At 43.0% G+C, this 19,030-nt stretch overlaps 1 protein-coding gene across 4 annotated transcripts in view; it reads left to right on the top strand.

The window, feature by feature from the left end:
* The first annotated feature begins 251 nt into the window (after positions 1 to 251).
* Positions 252 to 19,030, top strand: part of CCDC13 (coiled-coil domain containing 13) — a 35,738-nt gene continuing 16,959 nt past the window's right edge. For 2 of the 4 annotated variants that reach the window (XM_069778325.1, XM_069778322.1), the window contains exons 1-9: positions 252 to 383; positions 1,561 to 1,784; positions 7,446 to 7,594; positions 10,142 to 10,284; positions 13,582 to 13,671; positions 13,947 to 14,108; positions 15,287 to 15,391; positions 17,167 to 17,331; positions 18,832 to 19,008. In XM_069778325.1, the coding sequence (XP_069634426.1) occupies positions 1,567 to 1,784; positions 7,446 to 7,594; positions 10,142 to 10,284; positions 13,582 to 13,671; positions 13,947 to 14,108; positions 15,287 to 15,391; positions 17,167 to 17,331; positions 18,832 to 19,008 (1,209 nt within the window). In that variant the 5' untranslated portion in view covers positions 252 to 383; positions 1,561 to 1,566. Of the gene's footprint in view, positions 384 to 1,321; positions 1,785 to 7,445; positions 7,595 to 10,141; positions 10,285 to 13,581; positions 13,672 to 13,946; positions 14,109 to 15,286; positions 15,392 to 17,166; positions 17,332 to 18,831; positions 19,009 to 19,030 lie in introns of all 4 variants that reach the window. The other 2 variants (XM_069778324.1, XM_069778323.1) reach the window with 2 other exon arrangements.

Raw genomic sequence — 19,030 nt, 5'->3', positions numbered from 1 at the left:
CTGTAACTGCCCTCCTCCTCCTCCACCCCAGCCCGGGGCGGGATAAAGAAGCAGCCCCCTTCCAGCCACCGCCGTAACCCCGAGGGGCCGGGGCTTTCCGCGGCAAGGCGGTATCTGCTGAGGAGAGCCGTCATGGCGGCGGGGCTGAGGAGAAGGGCGCCAGCCCCGCCCCGCCGGCGGCGCCGTTGGGCGCATGCGCGGCCCTGCCCTTCCCCTGCCCTTGCCCCGTTGCTATGGGAACCGCGTGGGGCTGCGGCCGGGGCCGGGCCCGGAGCCGGAGCCGGAGCGGCCGGGCCCGGCTCAGCCGAGGCGGGCGGCCGGTGGGAGAGGGCGGCCGGGGTGGGCTCTCCCGCTGCTCCCGGGGGCCGGGGAAGGCGGTTTCGGTAGGCTGGGGCGGGGGGGGAGGGAGTGGGGCTGTGTCAGGCCCTGTCAGGCCGCAGGACAAGGCGGGAGTTGGGCGGGGAAGAGAGGGAAGCCCGTCTCCTCACACAGCAGCTCTGGGGCAGATCCCTCCGTGACAGGTTTGGAGTCGGTAGCCAGGTAGGTTGGAAGGCTAAAGGTTGCCCCCAGGCCGTCGCTCGTACCCACGAGGCCTGTGGGCTGGGCAGAGGCAGCTGACTTTGGCTCTTTGGGCTTGTTCAGTCCTTAACGCACCTTGCCCACACCCCAGGGTGTCCTGGAGGTAAAGCTGCTTGCAGTGCGTCTCTGCCCACACAGTACATACAGGCACAAAGGGACGCAGCGTGCCTTTTGGCAGTTTATCAGGACGATTGCTGCCTTAGTGTGAGAAAGGGCCTGTGTTAATTACTCAGTGGAGGGTGTGCCTTCCAAAGATTTTACTGATCCCTTTTCCTAGGCCAAAGGTGCACTAGATTTTTTGCTGACAGTAAATGTCAAACAGAAGGAGAGGGGGCTGGAATACATCAGCAAACTGATTGTCTTTAGTCATACTAAGTAAAGCTCTTGACACTTAAATGGGTAGCAATATTATTGCTTTAATGTTATCACTTAATGCTTAGAAACTCAGGGGGAAGATTAAGCCACACTCTCAGTGTCTAGCGCCCAAAGGGAGCATTAGGATAAACAGAGATCTTTCTTCTTCTGTCAGTCCCATGTTAACCCAAAAATGGGGCGATCTGCACCTTTCTTTGAAATGTGGCAAGGAAGGCTGGATGGTTGCAGACAGTCTGTGCTCCCTTTAGTCATTGTAATGTGCTTGCCACAGTCACTTGGGTTTGACCCCAACTTGCTCTTCTGTAAAAATGTTTATTTAAACAGATTTGTTTAAAAATATTTTAAGACATTGCTTTTTGAATGCTAGAGTGAAAAAGACCCAAAAACTTTTTTTGAAGACTGTTTGAAAGCCATTTATGGAAAAAGGCACTTGAAGAAAGGCAGTGAGGCTGAAGAGTACAGTGGCTGAGAGGAGGAGGTGGCAGGGAGATTGTGCGGAGGTCAGTGAGGAAAAACTGCAAAGCAGCTGCTAGAAGAGGATGTTTTTCAAAGCGATGTTGATTCTGCTCTCTGTCACTTTTTATTTTCTTCTTGTTATGCTTTCAGTAAACAATGGAGTCAGACATAAAAGTCAATGAGCATTTTAAAAGTCAGTTCAAGGCTTATCAAGAACAACAGCAAAGGCGGCTGCAAAATCTAATGGAGAGGAAGAAGGAAAAACAGAACAGTCAGAAGGGTGATGATGGCAATGCACAGGAAACTTTCAGAGTCCCACATGATCTAAACCTGTTTGAAATAGGACAACCTGTAAATGAAGATGACAGCAAAAGGTAAAGGTATAGCAGCACTGTTCCTTCAGGAAGTTAAAGAAGTATATTTTGCATATAATCTTATGAAACTCATATTAAGTTGACAGAGCACTTTCTGTCTTCACGCACTGGGCTTTCATTATCCTGAGAAGACTCTCGCTGCCCCTAACGTGTTTATCCTCAGACCGTTATGATGTGCTCTTTTATTATTGTTGGAAGGAGGGTTGATCTGCTGGAGGGTAGGAAGGCTCTACAGAGGGATCTGGATAGACTGGATCGATGGGCTGAGGCCAATCGTATGAGGTTCAACAAGGCCAAGTGCCAGGTCCTGCACTTCAGTCACAACAACCCCATGCAGCGCTACAGGCTTGGGGAAGAGCAGCTGGAAAGCTGCCCAGTGGAAGAGGACCTGGGGGTGCTGCTTGACAGCTGGCTGAATATGACCAGCAGTGTGCCCAGGTGGCCAAGAAGGCCAACGGCATCCTGGCCTGTATCAGAAATCGTGTGGCCAGCAGGAGCAGGGAGGTGATTGTCCCCCTGTACTTGGCACTGGTGAGGCCGCACCTCGAGTCCTGTGTTCAGTTTTGGGCCCCTCACTACAGGAAAGACATTGAGTTGCTGGAGCATGTTCAGAGAAGGGCAACCAAGTTGGTGAGGGGCCTGGAGCACAAGTCTTATGAGGAGCGGCTGCGGGAGCTGGGGCTGTTTAGTCTGGATAAAAAGAGGCTGAGGGGAGACCTTATAGCTCTCTACAACTACCTGAAAGGAGGTTGTAGTGAGGTGGGTGCTGATCTCTTCTGTCAGGTGGCTGGAGGTAGGACAAGAGGAAATGGCCTAAAGTTGTGGCAGGGGAGGTTTAGATTGGATATCAGGAAAAATTTCTTTACTGAAAGGGTTGTCAGGTATTGGAACAGGCTGCCCAGGGAAGTGGTTGAGTCACTATCCCTGCAGGTATTCAAAAAGCGTGTATATGAGGCACTTCGGGACATGGTTTAGTGGGCATGGATGATGGTTGGACTCGATCTTAAAGGCCTTTTCCAACCTAAATGATTCTATGATTCTATGATTATCAGTGTTTCACAAATGAAAAGCAGGACAGAGGGGTTAAGGGTGACATGCTAGGGGCAGCTAGGTACTGTGTTATGAAATCCAGTCGTTCAGGATCACTAACATCCTTGGAACTGTTGGTTATTTCCTGCCTAGCCTTTTAAACAAACAAGTTCCCTACATGAATAATTGCCAAAGACAGGTAAGGGCAAAGCAGCTAATGGGTGCAAGCAAAGGCCTGTAGCTCAGAAAAGTGTTCCCCTGGCTATCTTTGCAATATAACCTGATTTAGTAGATCAAAAGACAGCCAGCTACATAGGAGGGTCTCATAGACAGAGCTGCCCCCTGGTTAAGATACTTGACAGGTTTATACATGGTAGGGTTTTAAATCTTTCTGGGGACAGGCGTTTGGGTCTTACCTTACCCATTGGGGTAGTATCTGGATTATCAGGATATTGGACATTCTGGTGTGGATCTCCCTCGATCTTGTTTTTGGAGCTGAGTGCATAATTCAATTTACGGGAGCAAAGATTTGAAACCCCATTTCAGATCATTTGTCTTCCTCCTAGGATATAGTCAGTCTTTCCCTCTGACCCAATTAATATTTTTTGTACAAACTAGAACAGGTCTGAAGTTGACACGTCCCAAAGATGTCTGCACTTACTACAGTGTTGGCTATTCAGGGATTTGCTCCATGTTAGTGGTGAAGCCAGCTGAAGAAACTCCTGCTTCTGCTCCCCACTTGCAGCTGTGCGGATACAGCTATTTGCTGGAAACTGGATTCACTTTCTGGGGCAAGGGTACTTTTATCTCAAGTCATTTCAGTGATCCAATTTTACAGCTTTAGTCCCATAGACCGTTTTATAGGCACCATGATGGGGTGATGTACTGTGATACAGGGTCAGGAAGGAGGAACTGGCAGCTCTGCCAAAACCAGCGGGTCATGGGTGGAAAACCACAGTTAGGCATATACCTTTGAGACAGTTTCCCCTCCCAGAATCCAGAGTGGGGAAGGGCACCTCTACCAAAGTTTATCAAGCCACTAACCAAGGTTTATTAGGGCCTAAATGCTGATCCTCCCTTTGTGTTACTCTGGGCAACTCCCTGCTCAGCTTGTTTCTGAAGATTGCTTCCTTAAACGCCCAAGTGGATAAGCTGCAGCAGAGCTTCTGTGAAGATGCAGGGAACCCAGGAGTGAACCACTGAAACTTTCAGGTGCTTCTGGGAATGTGGTGTTCATGCTGCAAAGGAAGTCTGTGTGGAAACAGGGAGCTGACTTTCTAGAAACTAGTGCTTCATACATTGTCTTCTTCACACACAGGTCCCTCACCACAGCTGTCTGATTTGCCAAGTTATGCTTCTGATCTGACCTCTACCAGCTGTTGTCTTCCCTTCAACATTTGGTTCTGATATTATATAGAGATTACTATGGAGATCTGATTTTTTTTTTTTTTTTTTAATGGAGAGGGAGACTGCTTCTCACAGTTCAGATGTGGATTTGTGTGGTGGAGGAGAGGGGCTTAGGCACTCCCATAGCACATCCTGGTGCAGTGTGCTTACTCTGAGCTGCAGAGTACAGGAGAGTCCCAGCAGTTCTCTACTATTTACAGTTCAGTCATTTAGGTCTGAGTAATTCAAGAGCTAGCTATTACTTACCTCCATTTCAGTGGCACTGACTGTTAAAAGTCCCCATTTGACATGGCAGGTGTAGCAGATTTATCTGGATTGTCCTTTGCTCATGTATGTCTGTGTTCAGCAAAAGAGTGGTTATAAGTGTATCAAATCCAGGCAGGATTTGCTTCTGGAAGGGATTTACCAGGATGTACTTTGCAGTATTCCCATGACAACACGTTAGAAACTTGTTCCAGAATAACAGGACTCCATATGGTCTGCAGTGGCAGTGATTTCAGCACGTCAGTGTTGTTTATAGTGGCGCTTGGAAAACATTCTCGTCTCAGAAGTCTCCCTTCCTCCGAGCCTTGGGAGTTCATTTTTCCTTCCTCCTGTCCTACTCCCAAATTTTGTTTAGGCAAGTGTTCAGCTGACACTTCTGTCTTTCTGTTTTGTTCTTTCTGTAACTTTATCCTCCCTGCTTCCTTTGGTGTATTTAAGCAATTCTCCCCATCACACAGAGAAACTGTAACAGAGTTAGGAAAGACACTTACCTGAATTTCAGTCATAGGCGTTGCTCATAAGCTTCCTCTGACTCTTTCCTTGAACTAGAGTGAAAAGGGTTACCTTTCTGCAGCCTGTTTCTTTTGGCTGACTTTCCATAGCTAAGCCACTCAGTGGAACCTGCTACCTCCTTTGTAACATGTAGAGTCACTCTGGGGTGGGATGGGATGGAGAAGTTTCTCAGAGGAGACTCTTGTCTCTGTGCAGTTGGGATTTCTGTCCATCCTGCTGTAAGTACTTTTTGTCAAGACTTGGAAGCCAGCTCTGAGGAAGACATCTCTGATCAGGTGTGTTAAGAGCTTAGAACCTTTTTTCATGTTAATTCCCTGTTAAAAATCTTTTGTCCATGTGTCTCTAATTAGTTCTGCACAGTTTTGTTGCTCACTTCTATGAGTGGTACATGTGGGAATAACTTAGTTTTGCCTTTTCTCTGCTCAGATTGCTGCTTTCTTTCTTCTCCTTTGTAAACAGCTGCCTTTGATCTCCCTTTGATTTGCAGCTTTGAAACAGAAGTGCATTTCTTAATTATGGATTGTGAATTGTCTCATAAATTGACTGTGCTGTTTATGGCAGTGCTTTAAGAGCTCATTTATTCTGACATGTACATATGAAGCGTGCCTTTAAAAGCTCCAAAGTCCAGTTGGAGCAAAAAGCTTACTAAAATTTTTGGATAGAAAATATTTAGGTGACTATTGAGATAGCTGACTTATCTGGCTGTCGATATGTCTATAGCCACAGGTTTATACTGCAACAACTGGGCTTTATCCAAATCTCTGTGATCATGCAAGCTACCTACTTCTGTTGTAGCCTGGAGCAATCAGTCTATAGGCCAAAGGGGTGGGACACTATGCCAGATTAAGTCACCAAAATGTAGACATTCAGGGTGACACTCTAGATAATAAGAATTTAGGGGTCAATTCATCTGGATGGTTTAGGTGTCTAATGATATCTGAGATGCTGTAGGGTATCAGGAACTTCCACATGGGAATGATAGACAGGACACAGGAGACCCGCACCCTTCAGCAGCAGCAGCTGGGTGGTGGGTGCGTGGCCCAAATGGCACCTGTGCGTGGGTAACTGAATTGAGTCCCCTCATCAGTGCACTTAGTGACAGTTAAAGAGTGATTTCCATCGCCCTACAGTGGCAGCTAGTCTGTAGGCAGCACTGGATGTACCAACTAGACCACCTTTGACTTTTGTGGGTGTTTTGGCTTGCTGTTCACAGAGACACCCATGTCTTGGTACAGAGTGGGGCCCCACCTGGAAACTCAGATGGGGGGAGATGAGGGAGTTCAGGTGGGAGGAGAGAGGAAACTCAGAGGCAGGCAGAATGGGAACCTCTGACTTGAGCCAGCAAACATACTTACCGAAGGGAGTGTCAGTACAGCTTCTCTTAGCACGTTTGGTTTCCTCTCTGTGGAATGGAGACAGGCTCATTTCTATTCTGAAATGCTGCTGTCTGGAGGAATCTGGCTAAAAGGTATGTCTAAAGTTGGAGGACATTAGTAATTCTTGGGGTTGGCTCGTATGTCCACACATGGTTGGCAAGTGCTCTCTGAGATGCTCTCGATTCTCTGCCTGGGCCCCAGTAGTTTTCCCAAGAACCCTGCGTCATGGCTGCTGGCCTCATGTAGGGAGCTCAGATAATCCTGGGGCATCTCAAATAGATGCCTGAGTGCCCACAGGTGAATTGAGCCCCTGAGGTCTTAGCTTCTAGTTTTTACATTTGGAGGAACCATCCTGTAAGGACAGGAAAGAGATTAAAGTTATTAATTCTCTGGATGTCTTAGAGAAATGAAACCCATAAATGTTACTAAATGTACTGAAGAATAGGAGAAGCAAGGCTATTTCCTCCTGTTCAGAGGGCTTTTTGATATTCTTTGTTTCTAAATGAATTCCGAAAAGCAACATTAACAATACAAACTGATGCCAGTCCATCCTGGTGGGGTTCCAGGAAAATCAGATGAATGCATAGGAAATTGGTCTTTTGTGATTTGCTACGAAACATTCATTTTTAAATAAAGAACCTCAGTAGCAGCTTTTGTAGTTGATGCTCTGTTGACTTCTGTTCGCTTTGGTAAGTATAGAAAGTAAAGCCTGAACGTCATGGATGCTGAATGGTAAGCCTGCCTGGTTTCCTCGAACCAGATAAGTAAAAGTGAGTGAGATGAGACTGTTCAGTAACCTCAAGGGCACTGAAAGGATACTTGTTCTGTGATCTTTTGTCCCGACAACACAAGGAAGTGCAGAATTTTTTCAGAAGAAATAAGTTAACCGAATAGGTCAGATCATCATCTTGTGTTGTGATCTAAGGTTTAGGATATTCTACTTAATTCAGTAAACTTACTCCTGGTAAGCTCAGCTCATCTAGCATATAGTTGTTTCATTATTTTATTTCTGGAAGCGTCTATTTGAAGCACATTACAGTGACCTTTGCCATTATGGCTTATTTTTTCCCAGGTTGCTTGAGATTGAGAACGAGCAGCTCCAGGATCAGCTTCGAGAGGTCCGAGATGAGAACTGCAGACTGTACAAACTGGTGACAGAGAAAGATTTTGAAATACAGCAACTCCAGAAAAAAATACAGGAGGACAGATTGGCTTTGCTGGGTAAACACAATAACTTTGTTTTCTCACTATGTTAGTTCCGGTGTTTGCTTGATGCTGATGACAGTAGAAGCAGGATAACTGATTTATTGTGAGCTCCTGGCAGTGAAATATTCACATGACATCTCTTTACCTGGTTTATGCTAAAAAGGAGTATTTTGGTCATATTGTGGTTATCTCTGTTTCCACTCCTATAATAAGCTTCTGCTAGGAAGAATCAAAATTCTGCTCTCAACTGAGAGAGACTTGTTCTTTGTTGAGCTTGCAGTAATTTGCAATAGCACTGAAACCACTTGGCTCTGAACTTTGAAAATATTTAGACACCTGGGTATAGATTTAGTCAACACTTAGAGTTGCTACCTAAACTTGCAAGGGTCTAAGTTGACACTGTTCTGCATTTGCAGAGTTTACTAAATATCTATGTCTCTCCCACGTAAGGAGTCTCATTGCTTTATTTGTAGAGGGAATTTCCTTACAATGGTTTGACATGATAGCACTTACATGTGGAATGGCGTGTACGCTTAAAGATCTGTGCCTTACTCTCTCCTTCAGTTTCATGAGCTGCAAAATATGAATATTACTACTACTCCCCATCTTAGAGAGCTATTGAAAGGACCAAATGATTTCTGGTAGTCAGGCAGGTCAGACCTAAGGTGCAAAATATTGTTATTGATAATTATATGTGCCCTAAAAGAAGTATAGTGCTCTTTTGGGGTACACAGTGATCTCTGTTCCTCACAGATCTGCAAACTTGCTATTATTGGCACAAAAAAATTATGATTCATAGAAATCGCATCTTGGAAAAATATCTGTTAATGTCAAAGAGCAGTGTTGTGGCTTTCTCTGCTATGTAGTTTTAAATTCCTTACTCAGGCTCCTTTTGTTTGCCTGAATAGGGCACATGCAGGATGCTGGCTGAATGCAAAGTCCAGCTTCTAAAGCGTCTTGGGTGTCCTTTGAAAATTGAACTGTGCAGGCTGCACCTCCTCCACTGGGTGCCACTGTTGTTCAGGACAGCAGTGATGACCAGGCTAGTAGAGAAGGGGGAAACCAGCAATAAGCAGAATTAAATAACACTTAAATAACCTTAATTCTTAAAAACTATCTGTAGCTTTTATGTAGGAGAGATGATAAGCTATTACTGGGTTAGGACCAGGAGCCAGATGTACTGTTGCAGCTTCTCTGGCTGACTCATGCCAGCTTGCGGTAGTTTGCCCCATGCCTCTGTCTTCCCTATCTACATTGTGGCAAGAGACTCACCCACGTTGCCTGGGAATTAAAAGCTTTGATTAAACATGTGTAATGCATTTGAAGACCATGACATGGAAGCAGCAGCCTGGCTTTTGGTTAGTTTAGTACTTACTGTGATCCTTGATAGCAGCCATTATTTATCATGAAAACTAAGGAAAAAGTAGCTTCTAGATGAGAGGGGAAACACAAATCAGATATAGGAGTGAGAACAGTGGAAATGCTTTTAAAAATAATAAATTTATGTTCTCTACAAGGTTTTTAAATAGTGATATAGGGTCATATTCTGTTCAGAGCTATATTCTGCATAGCCCCTTTAATGTCTCTAGGGTTTTTATGGGGCTCAGAATTCTCTTAAGAGTGATCTGTCATCATTGCATCTCACCCTGGTTCTTGAATATAATGTTCATGGATGTCAGTAGAAAAGTCATTACCTCAGAGCACTGAAGGAGGATGAAAGAGTTAAGAAGAATGACACCAGCCGAATTCGATCTTCATATATCCCACCAAGGATTTGTTGTTGCAGGCTCATATTCATTGCTGAGCTAGAGGTTTCCGTGGACATTGTATGCAATCATATTGATTTTGCACTTGTGCGAGAACTTTTCTTCACCTATGTCATGTTGACGAAAGCCAGATAACACGCAAGCCAGTTCTGGGGATTACTTTATTCTTGATGCTAATCAAACCCTTTCTGATGAGGAGGTGAATGAAGTATCTGTTTAAAAGAGCAATTAAAAGAGTAATACAATAAGACTCCATGTATAATCTCAAGGGACATATAAATAGGCACAATGAAATTTCCTGGACATCACCCAGGACCCAACTGTAATAGTGTGCCTGACCTTTTAGGACACATGTCTAGAAAAGTTCGCACTTCTGTTTCAACAACTCCTCCAGTAGTAAACAACTAGCGCAAAATAGTGTTGTCTTTTTCTGTAATATGCCGCAAAACCCTGTTCATAACTGTCCTTCACAGCAGTGAGCAGAAAACACCTCTACCCTTTCTATGTAGTAATGTTGCTACAGCCACTGTTGTGGCCTTCTGACATGTGGCTGTTGCTAAAGTGTGAAACGTGGCTTTGCTAGCCACAATGTGATGCTGACTCAAAGGACCAAGCAATCCAGCTGGAATTACTGATGCCTCTTTTCCCTCAGTTGTTCATTTAAGTGCCTGGCACAGTTCTGAGAGAAATGGATTAGACAATGAAAGTACATTGTGCACTGGACAGAGAACAAAAGCATCATCTATTCTGAATCTTGCCTGTAAGATATGTCCTTTGCTTTTATGTATATTTTCAGGGGCATCTGCTTTAGCTGGAGATGTTGCAGCTACTAAAATAGTTGAATTGGCCAAAAAGAATCGTGAGATAACTGCCGAGACTGAGAGTGAAAAAGCCAAAGTGAAGCAGCTGAATAACAAAGTCAAAGAGCTGGAGAGAGAAGTGAGGCATTTTTTTTTGTTCTCTTTTTGTATGCTAAAACATAGAAAAAATCCAACCTTTGGGATATAGGAGCTGTAGAAACAGGGTTTGATTCATGTTCCCATTTTGACTTTGCTCTTACATCCATGCTTGCTTTGAGTTCTTGTAATTTCTGTCCGTGATAGGAGAGAGGGATGTGTGCCCTCAGCTGTTTTCACCTTTGCAGAAGGGAGGAGCTAGGAAAGGATATCCGTAAGTTATAATGAGCCAAAGATTTATGAAATGCCAATTAAGAAGGTTCACTTGTATTTGAAGCACAGAGGCTTTTCTAGCAGTATGGCAATTATATTTTTCTGATTTTTGGGGGTTTTTTTTTTTTTGGTGAAGAGGAGCAAATTTCATACCATTATGTCTTACATTCCCACCTCATTAATACCAGTCATGAATTAGTAGTCTATTCTTCTAAGCTTTATTTGTCCATATAATGAAAGCTGTTTTCTGGCATAAGTACATCCAGAACTGAGACAGTAACTATATCATATAAGACACCAAATCTTCACTCAGGCAAATTCATTTTTCTGGTTTAGTATGACTTTTTTATATATGCTAACCTTTCACAGGAATAATTTTACTCAGGTGACTGCTAAAATGAAAATTAGATGCCCAGATGTCAATATTTACCTTATTCATTGGCTACTACTGCTTTTCCTTACACAATACTGGTAAAATTTGGGATAATTTTTAATGCTTTTTTCAGCACTTTGCTTCCTTAGTAGACATCATTTAAATGGATCAGTAACATTTATCATGCTGACAAATGCATTTTGACTCCATCTTTCACAATCACTTATTATTATGAATCATGCATCTATCTGAATTGTACCCTAGTTACCTGAAAGATCAAGAAATGGTAGATTAAATTTTTGAGAACTCCTGCATAAATTCAGAGAGTTCTGGTCAGAGGGGTCTTGTCAAACAGTTGGCAGGCTGGCTAAGAAATATCAGGTGTAGCTGGGGACCTACAAAATCACACAAGTAGAGGAGCAAGCCATGAATAATTTCAAGAAAAACCAACTCGGTTATAATCCTCTACTGCAGAAGTGTAATGACCATTATTCAAACAGAAACTTAAAATATTGTCAGATATTGACCCAAAAGAAAGGACCACAGACATTTCAGGAAAGGAAATCAAACTCAAAGCAAACAAAAATTTTCAAGAAACAGTAACTGCTGGTCAAAGCAGAGGTGGACACTTTAGATATGAACTAATCTGTCCTTAGACACCAGCACCATCAAAATCAAAACCAAAACCAGCAACCTGTCTCATCTGAGGTAAAGATGAACCACAACATGAGCCCCACTGAAACCATGCCCTGGTCAATGGTCTGTATTTTCTCACAGCCTCAGGTGGGGAGGCTCTTCTCTAAAGTTATGGTCACTGGCTGAGTTTGTGGATTGTACTTGTTCAGTAGAACTATATGAAGATGTGAAAGATGGGTAAAATTAAAGCAATGTTTGACAGTGGGAGGTTTCTGTGAAAAATGTTGAGTGATGAAAGAGAAGAGCTGTCACAGACAGGAGCCTGCAGTGATTCACATCTCTTTAGTAACTCTTAAGCTAATCTGGATCACTGTCTAGACACACCCATCTTTTTCCATTGATTGTAGAAAGAACCAAGACAACTGAAGTGCAATTCAGTTGCCCACACATAAGCATAAAAGTACAATCTGAGATGTCACTTGACCTCTCAGACATGCCTGCAGGGCTGTTAGACGTGACAGGACTGGCGGTCCTGGTGCAGCAGCTGAAGGCCTGCTGGATACCCTCAGATGCCTCAAAAGGGACTAGACAGCTGTGGGTGGGCAACAAAACCAAGTCCACAGTCAGTCCATGCACTTGATGTAATGTCAGTGTCTACTGTAAAGTGAGCTGAAGACTAGACTTCCTTGATTGTATTGACTAGGCTCCATTCTTTATAGAGACACCCACACTGAAAACAAGGAACGTGTTAATTTCTGAGTTGAGTCTCATCCCTTATGCCTACTTCTAGATGGCTTAAACTCTATGGAATGAATTGTGGTGATGGTTTCTTAAAAATGCATCACAGTATGTATTTTCACCAATGGAAAACACAGTTATTTTACATAATTGTTAGCTCTTTGCTTGTATGAAAATTGAAAAATATGTAAATCATAAGTGTTTTAATGTGACTATGTTCCCACAAACAGAATGGAAGGTGTGGCCATTGAGCAATTGAGCAATCGCTTAGCAAAGGGTGGTATGTGTAAACAAAGACTGCAAACGGATGTTTGCAAAAAATTTCCTTAGAATTTGACCTAGCAGCTGCCAACACTAGCTGAAATTTCTCATTCTCAGTCCATCGACTAAAAGAGTTTATGAAGTGCATAGAAGGGGTGGTCTAACCATTGATTTACTTACAAAGAAGGGGTAACATTAGAGCTGGGTCTGAGTTGCACTCTCTGTTTCCCCAGATACCACTTTAATGAAGACGTTATTCCTTAGAGCTTTCTTTTATTCAGGCAAATAATCAAGATTTTCTGCACACCTCAGAGAATGAAGTTTCAGTCTTTTAAAGCAACACTTCCTGGCGTTTCCAGCTCCAAATTCACTGCACTCCCGTACAGTAAGAGGTCTTTGCAACCTCAGCATAGGACATGGCTCAGAGCAGGAGGGTCTATATGTCTGCCTTCCTTTCCTGTGGCAAGCAATAGGAGACATTCTTCATGGGTTGAGAAATGCTACCTTAGAGCTACCAGCTAAAGAAAAAAAGCCCTAACACCATTATTAAATGTCAGCTATAGGGCATTAGGTAGTCATTTCTCCTTTTAAATTCCTGTGGTGAGTAGAACTATGTGCTTTTTATGAAATACCCTGTGATTTTCTTGAAAAGTGTGTAAACTGGCATCCAGAATCTAGAGACAACATCCTGATTTGTACTGTACTGGCTTTGCATTTATGTATAGAAACACTTATTTTATGTACCTGTGGTGGTAAAATCCCCCAGAAGTCCCCATACTTGATAACTGATCCCATCTCAGCAAGTCCAGAGACATTTTCACTGAAGTTATTCCACAGTAAAATAACACATGCTTCTTTGGGAAGCGTTTTGGGAAGAAATTGCATGCTTTCCTACTGATTGTGTTTAAAAAACAAGGGAAAATGAAGTAATTTTTATTCTAGAGTAAACAAACATGCAAGATCATCAAAATTGCTGTTGTACTTTTTTGCTAATTAATATTCCATGGAGATATGTCCTTCACTGTATGCATTCTATAATAACAATGCATTTTTTTCCAGCTACAGACAGCCATAGAAAAACTACATTCTCTTGGTGGTGGTGATGCAAAAATCAAGCAATCAACTCTGAAGATGATAGAAGGAAACTTGGTACGAATTGTAATTGAAGAGGGGAAATCAGAAGCTGATACTTAGTTCTCTCCTATTGTGCAGTCCTTTCCTTGTGACAAGGATGTATCCCTGTCACTAGTTTTGTGACAAAATTGCTCTGTTTGTACCTTCTCTATGACCCCCCAAATTAAGGAAGGCATTTGCATGGGTCTGGGAAAAGAAGTTTCTGTGATCCTGATGGATCTGTGGATCTTAATCATTTCAGTTTTTCCCTAAGGATTTTGTTCTTACCAAGAACATTCTTCTCTTCAAAGGCTGAAAGTCCAAAGGTGAAAGCATTGCAAGAAAAATTAACCACAGCCAACTTTAAAGTGATGGAGTATCGTAACCAACTCCAATCCGCGAAACAGGAGCTGAAGATGACCCAAAAGGTACTGTTGCGGGATGCTGTCTGTGGCTGGGATCCTGTGCAAGAGGTATATTCTTGTGAAATCGGGAGACTTCTTTTCTTTTGAGCTTTGATTAGCCTCCATGAAGTATTCCAGTGAACTCTAAGGAGGTAAGAAAAAACACAGGTGTAGTGATTTCATTGGAAAGATATGCACGTGGACACACAGATTTCATGCTCTGCCACCACAGCTGGATGACTGTATCCACTATCTCTATTGCTATGATGGGTACAGGTCCTTTAAGGTTTGAAAGTCCCAGTTCAGCAAAATAGGTTTGTGATTGATTTGAAGCATACTTTCAGGCCCATTCCTCCTTTCCAAAACATTTAATTATGTATTTACTTTTAATGTAGTCTTCAGTTCCATGAAAGTCAATGGGATTAAAGACCACGCTTGAACTAAAGCACATGTTTAAACAGTTTGTTGGAGTGACATCTAGAGTAACCTTTTCGTCTTTGATTCATGATGGATTTTAATGCATTACTATGTGCTCTGTTTCCTTTGGTTTCATTACTTTGCGTAAGAGACCTGCAATGCAGATCAGAGTAGCGAATATGGTCCTAAAAATAGAACTCTGCTGACCTTTTTATAAATAATTTAAATGCTCTTCATACTAACTTTAGCTCTCCTTAATGTGGCTGTGTCGGAATTGTGCAAGAGAGGTTGGCTCAATTCCTGATTGCAAGGGTGTGTATTAAGACAGTATCTCTACTCTGTTCCTGTTTAGTTCTGGTTAAGTCCATTATATCAAAAATATTTACATATATTGAAAACTGTTAGTAACGCTTAGTAAACCTTGGTGACGAATTTGAAATCCTCGTTTTTTACAAAAGTAGCACAGTTTGACAATCAGCTGTACAGCTCGATAGTACAATTTGACACTCTCCATAGGCAGGCAGGAAAACACGGATTCACGTTTTTAAAAAAGCAAAGAATAATACTCAAACTTATCAAAATACTGAATTACCCACCTCAACAAGTAAAACCATTCATGTTGGCCAAACTCCTCCTACCCACCAACAATCTGTATTGTAATAATGATCTGAAAGAGCTTACATCACGTGGGATACTGAATATCAGATACAGGCCACTATGTATAGATACAGTGTTTTGTGTTTACTGCTAGAGAGCAGCTTTTCCTCCCCTCTCCCCAACACATGTATTTAAGCCTAGCCTTATTGTTGATGTTAATCCCTTTTTCATAGCTTTTGGCAAATGAAGTTGGTGAAGATGTGAATATTCAAAGTCTCTTGACCAATTCTGGCAGCTGGCGTGGACGAGCGCAGCAAATTCTTGTTCTCCAAAGCAAAGTGAGTTAAGACCATGCATGGTGCCATGTATGCTGGGTGCTAGGATGTTCTTTCTACATAGAGGTGTTACCTCAGTTTGAGTTGAAGATACTGTTAGTTCTTCATTAAGTAATTCTTAACATCCATACCCGCTTATAAGGCATGTCCCAATACAAGCAGTGTTTACTGCAAATACATGGCCAGTCTTTTCTCTGTTGAAGAAAGCAACTGTTAGAATAAAACACTTCATGCTAACTTTTGTAATAGGTTTTTGGTGTGTGTACGTGTGCGTACACATGTGTGTGTGGTGGTAGGGTGTTAAATTTTAAATATGTGTTGATGTGTGCAGGGTCTTTCAGAGTTCCTGCAAACTATATTATTTAGTCTATTGCAAACATGCAAGCTTCAGTATTTAAGATGGGAATCTTTCGCATCTGTGTCAAAGGAGAGAGTTCAGTGACCTTGGAGAGCTATGGCAGCTTAGTTAAAATCCCAGGATGTTTTGAAGGTGTCTCTCTCCACTGAGTACAGAAGGATCCCTGTCAATGTCTGTGCTCTGACTTAGACACCTTTGTTCAGTGCTTAAAGTCAGATGGGAAGAATTGAGGTCAGGTAAGATTTTCAAGTTGTTCCCCCAGGAACTTCAGTAAAATCTTTAACTCTTGAATCTTCTGAAGGGCACAGTCTAGCTGAAATGTCAGCTCGAGACAGGGAGGCAGTTTTGTCTGCATCTTAAATAAAACTTCTCTCAGGCAATTTGATACATATTTTTCCTATTTTTCTGCTGTTTAATTATATGCCAACAAACTGTGATTTTTTTGCACTCTGACTTAAATTGTTAACTTCTACTTTCCCTTGAGCAAATAACATTTTGCCTTCCGTTAGACCCCCAGGCTGGGATTCATCTGAAGGCTGTACGTACTGTATTCTACTGTAATGTAGAAATTTCTTTCTGAGCCAGTCTCCTCAGGCCCCTTCTGTAGTCAGTGGCAATCTTGTAAATACAGTCACTGTATCAAAAGTGAGGTAGGTGCATCTTATCTTCGAAGCCATCTCCAGAACAGGGCAGAGGAACTGTGCTGTAGCAGTACCCATTTCCTTCTACTGACTACAGAAGAAGTATGTAGTGAATAGCTGAGATGCAGAGGCTGAGTTCTCTTGACTACACATAGGTGTCTAATGCCAGCCAAGATGCCGTAGGGTGTCCTTCTGACCTCTGGTCATCTCTCCAGAGTACTGTGGATGTCTTGTAGATGCTGCATCATATGTGCCCTCAGTATCCCAGGGCATCTAAAACAGCACTAGGTACCTATGTTCACACTAGTGAACTGTGCCTTAGATGTTTACATTGTGGACATCCTGGATGGTGATTCTGCTAAAGACCAAGATGCTTATATGTATATAGGTGAGTGGGTGTCTGCCCTTTTAGAGGAGATCTAAGGTATTATTCTGTTGCCCACACGTCTGTTTAGCGGCATTCAAGATGCTTTGGAGTGTCTGCCTGGCCTCCACACGCGGCTCCAATAAGGTACAGATCTCCCATGTGTCCTGAGTCTCCTATAGGTCTGATGTCATACCTTCTCCCTGCACAGATGCCCTAGATAGCTACATGTTTGTTAGCAGCTAACAAATTTAAACTTGAAAGAACAGACACTGCTCTGTGTTAGTTAACCACGATAATGTCAAGATGTAATATGATGCTAGACTCTGAGCTCCCTTTGGTTATGTCCTCTTTGATGCTGGACCACTGGACTCCTGGTAAAGACTCTGGATGAGTTGTCATTATTGTCTCCTAGGTTCGAGAGCTGGAGAATCAATTGGGTCAAAACAAGACCAGAACATCACTGAGTGAGATTGATGAGGAATTGCTGGCACTTACTGATCCAAGGAAGCTGTCAGCCCAAGAGAAGAACTTGTTGAAGATTCGCAGCTTGGAAAAAGAAAAGAAAGAAACCTTGGAGGTAAAAACCTGTGAGCTGACAGAGTCCTGTTTGGGTATATAGGGTGCAATATCTTGCCTTACCTTCAGGACATATGTTACACCCTACCAGGAGACAATTTCAGAAAACCATTTGTTCTGCTGGCAGAAATCCTGCCACAGTTCACAGACTGAGCAAAAAGCTTCCACACTTGTTTTCTGTATTGCACTCTTGGTGTGGCCAGGCATACTGCTGCAGTACAAGATTTGGTCTTCCCCTCTGCTGCATGATTCATGTGTCAGATGCATCCACTTGATCTGAAATGTGGCTACCTGACAACTGTGCATGCTCTGTGATGTTAGAAAAGGGGAGAGAGGCCCTGGGTGCAATGCAGCTGGTACTGGCTTTATACTGAAGGCATATGCAGAAAGAAGCCCTGCTACATCTGCATCCAAGCTCTGTAGCTTCCCCCTCACCCTGTGGCCAGATGTGCATTCTTCATGCAATGTTAAATACAAGCATCCCCCTCATACCTCATATATCTGTGTGGCTATGGGCTTCTATATTTAAACAAAATAGAGATGAGAATTACACCAGACACCCTCTTAAGAGGCATTCTGAAAATTGGTCTTACCCTCCATCTATCACATGTAGTTGCTATAAAAATAAACAAGCATCTGGTGTTTAGGGGTGAGAGAGGCTATAGCTAGTGGCACATGTAGTAAACCCCGAGGTGGAAAGGATACATAGGCCTATGTCCGCAAGAAACATGGGTAGTGAGGGTCAGCTACACATATTCAGCTTAGCAAAGCACATCTCCCCGTTCTCCTTCTCTGTATTTGCTTCTGTAGAAGCCACCTGGCACCATTCCAGAGCTTGATGAGCTGCTGCTTTTCTCACCGCAATTTACCCATGCAACAGAATGAGCAATGGGGTGATACACACCTTTCATTCTTGGCCATGGGAATGGAAGAGAAGATTTATAGCTACAGGCCTGCAGCACAGGGAGGATGTTCCTCAATAACTATAATCTGCACGGCTCCACTTCTGCCTTTGTGTTTCAGGCTCCTTCACAATAACTTCCCCTGTACTTGTCCGTTACTACTTAACTGCTAGAGTGCTCCCTGGCCAGTTTCATCTAGGTGAAGGCATGGCTCAGGGGGCAGGTTCTAGTAGACAGTGTGGCATCACCACCTGTATCTGGAAGGAAGAGAGTCTCCCCGTGGATAATGGTGAGGCAAAAGAAAAAGCAGGAGCATACAGAATTAGGTTGTAATACAAAATTATCTTTTGCTTCCTGGCATGTACTGAATCAACCTAGTCCCTTGTATTCCTGAGCAGACAGACCTTTTTTTGATGCTGGCAAGCCGGCAGCAAGCAGTAGCATTTATAATTTCTACTTACTTAGGGATGATATTGTATGCCATTTCCATTTTTTAGCTTCTACCAGGCAATGTGTGATTCCTTTAGCTCACCAAAGCACCTGGGGCTTGGTGATAGGCTATAACTGTCATTTCCTATGATGTGTTTGCATCACTGCAGAAACTCACTGGGGAACATGATGCTCTCCAAAAAAGTCATGAGGAAGTGAAAAAAAAACTCGACGCATCAAAAGCCAGGAACAAAGTACTGTGCAGTGAAGTGAAAACCCTGAAGGAACAGATCGTAACCTTGCTGGAGAAAGGAAAACACGACGATGAGCTCATAGATGCCTTACTGGTACAGTCTGGCTATTACTGTT

This window comes from Haliaeetus albicilla, chromosome 2, assembly GCF_947461875.1.
Source record: "Haliaeetus albicilla chromosome 2, bHalAlb1.1, whole genome shotgun sequence".
Classification (NCBI taxonomy): domain Eukaryota; kingdom Metazoa; phylum Chordata; class Aves; order Accipitriformes; family Accipitridae; genus Haliaeetus; species Haliaeetus albicilla.
Note: the sequence above shows the minus strand (reverse complement) of the source record. Positions and strands in the feature narration are given on the sequence as shown.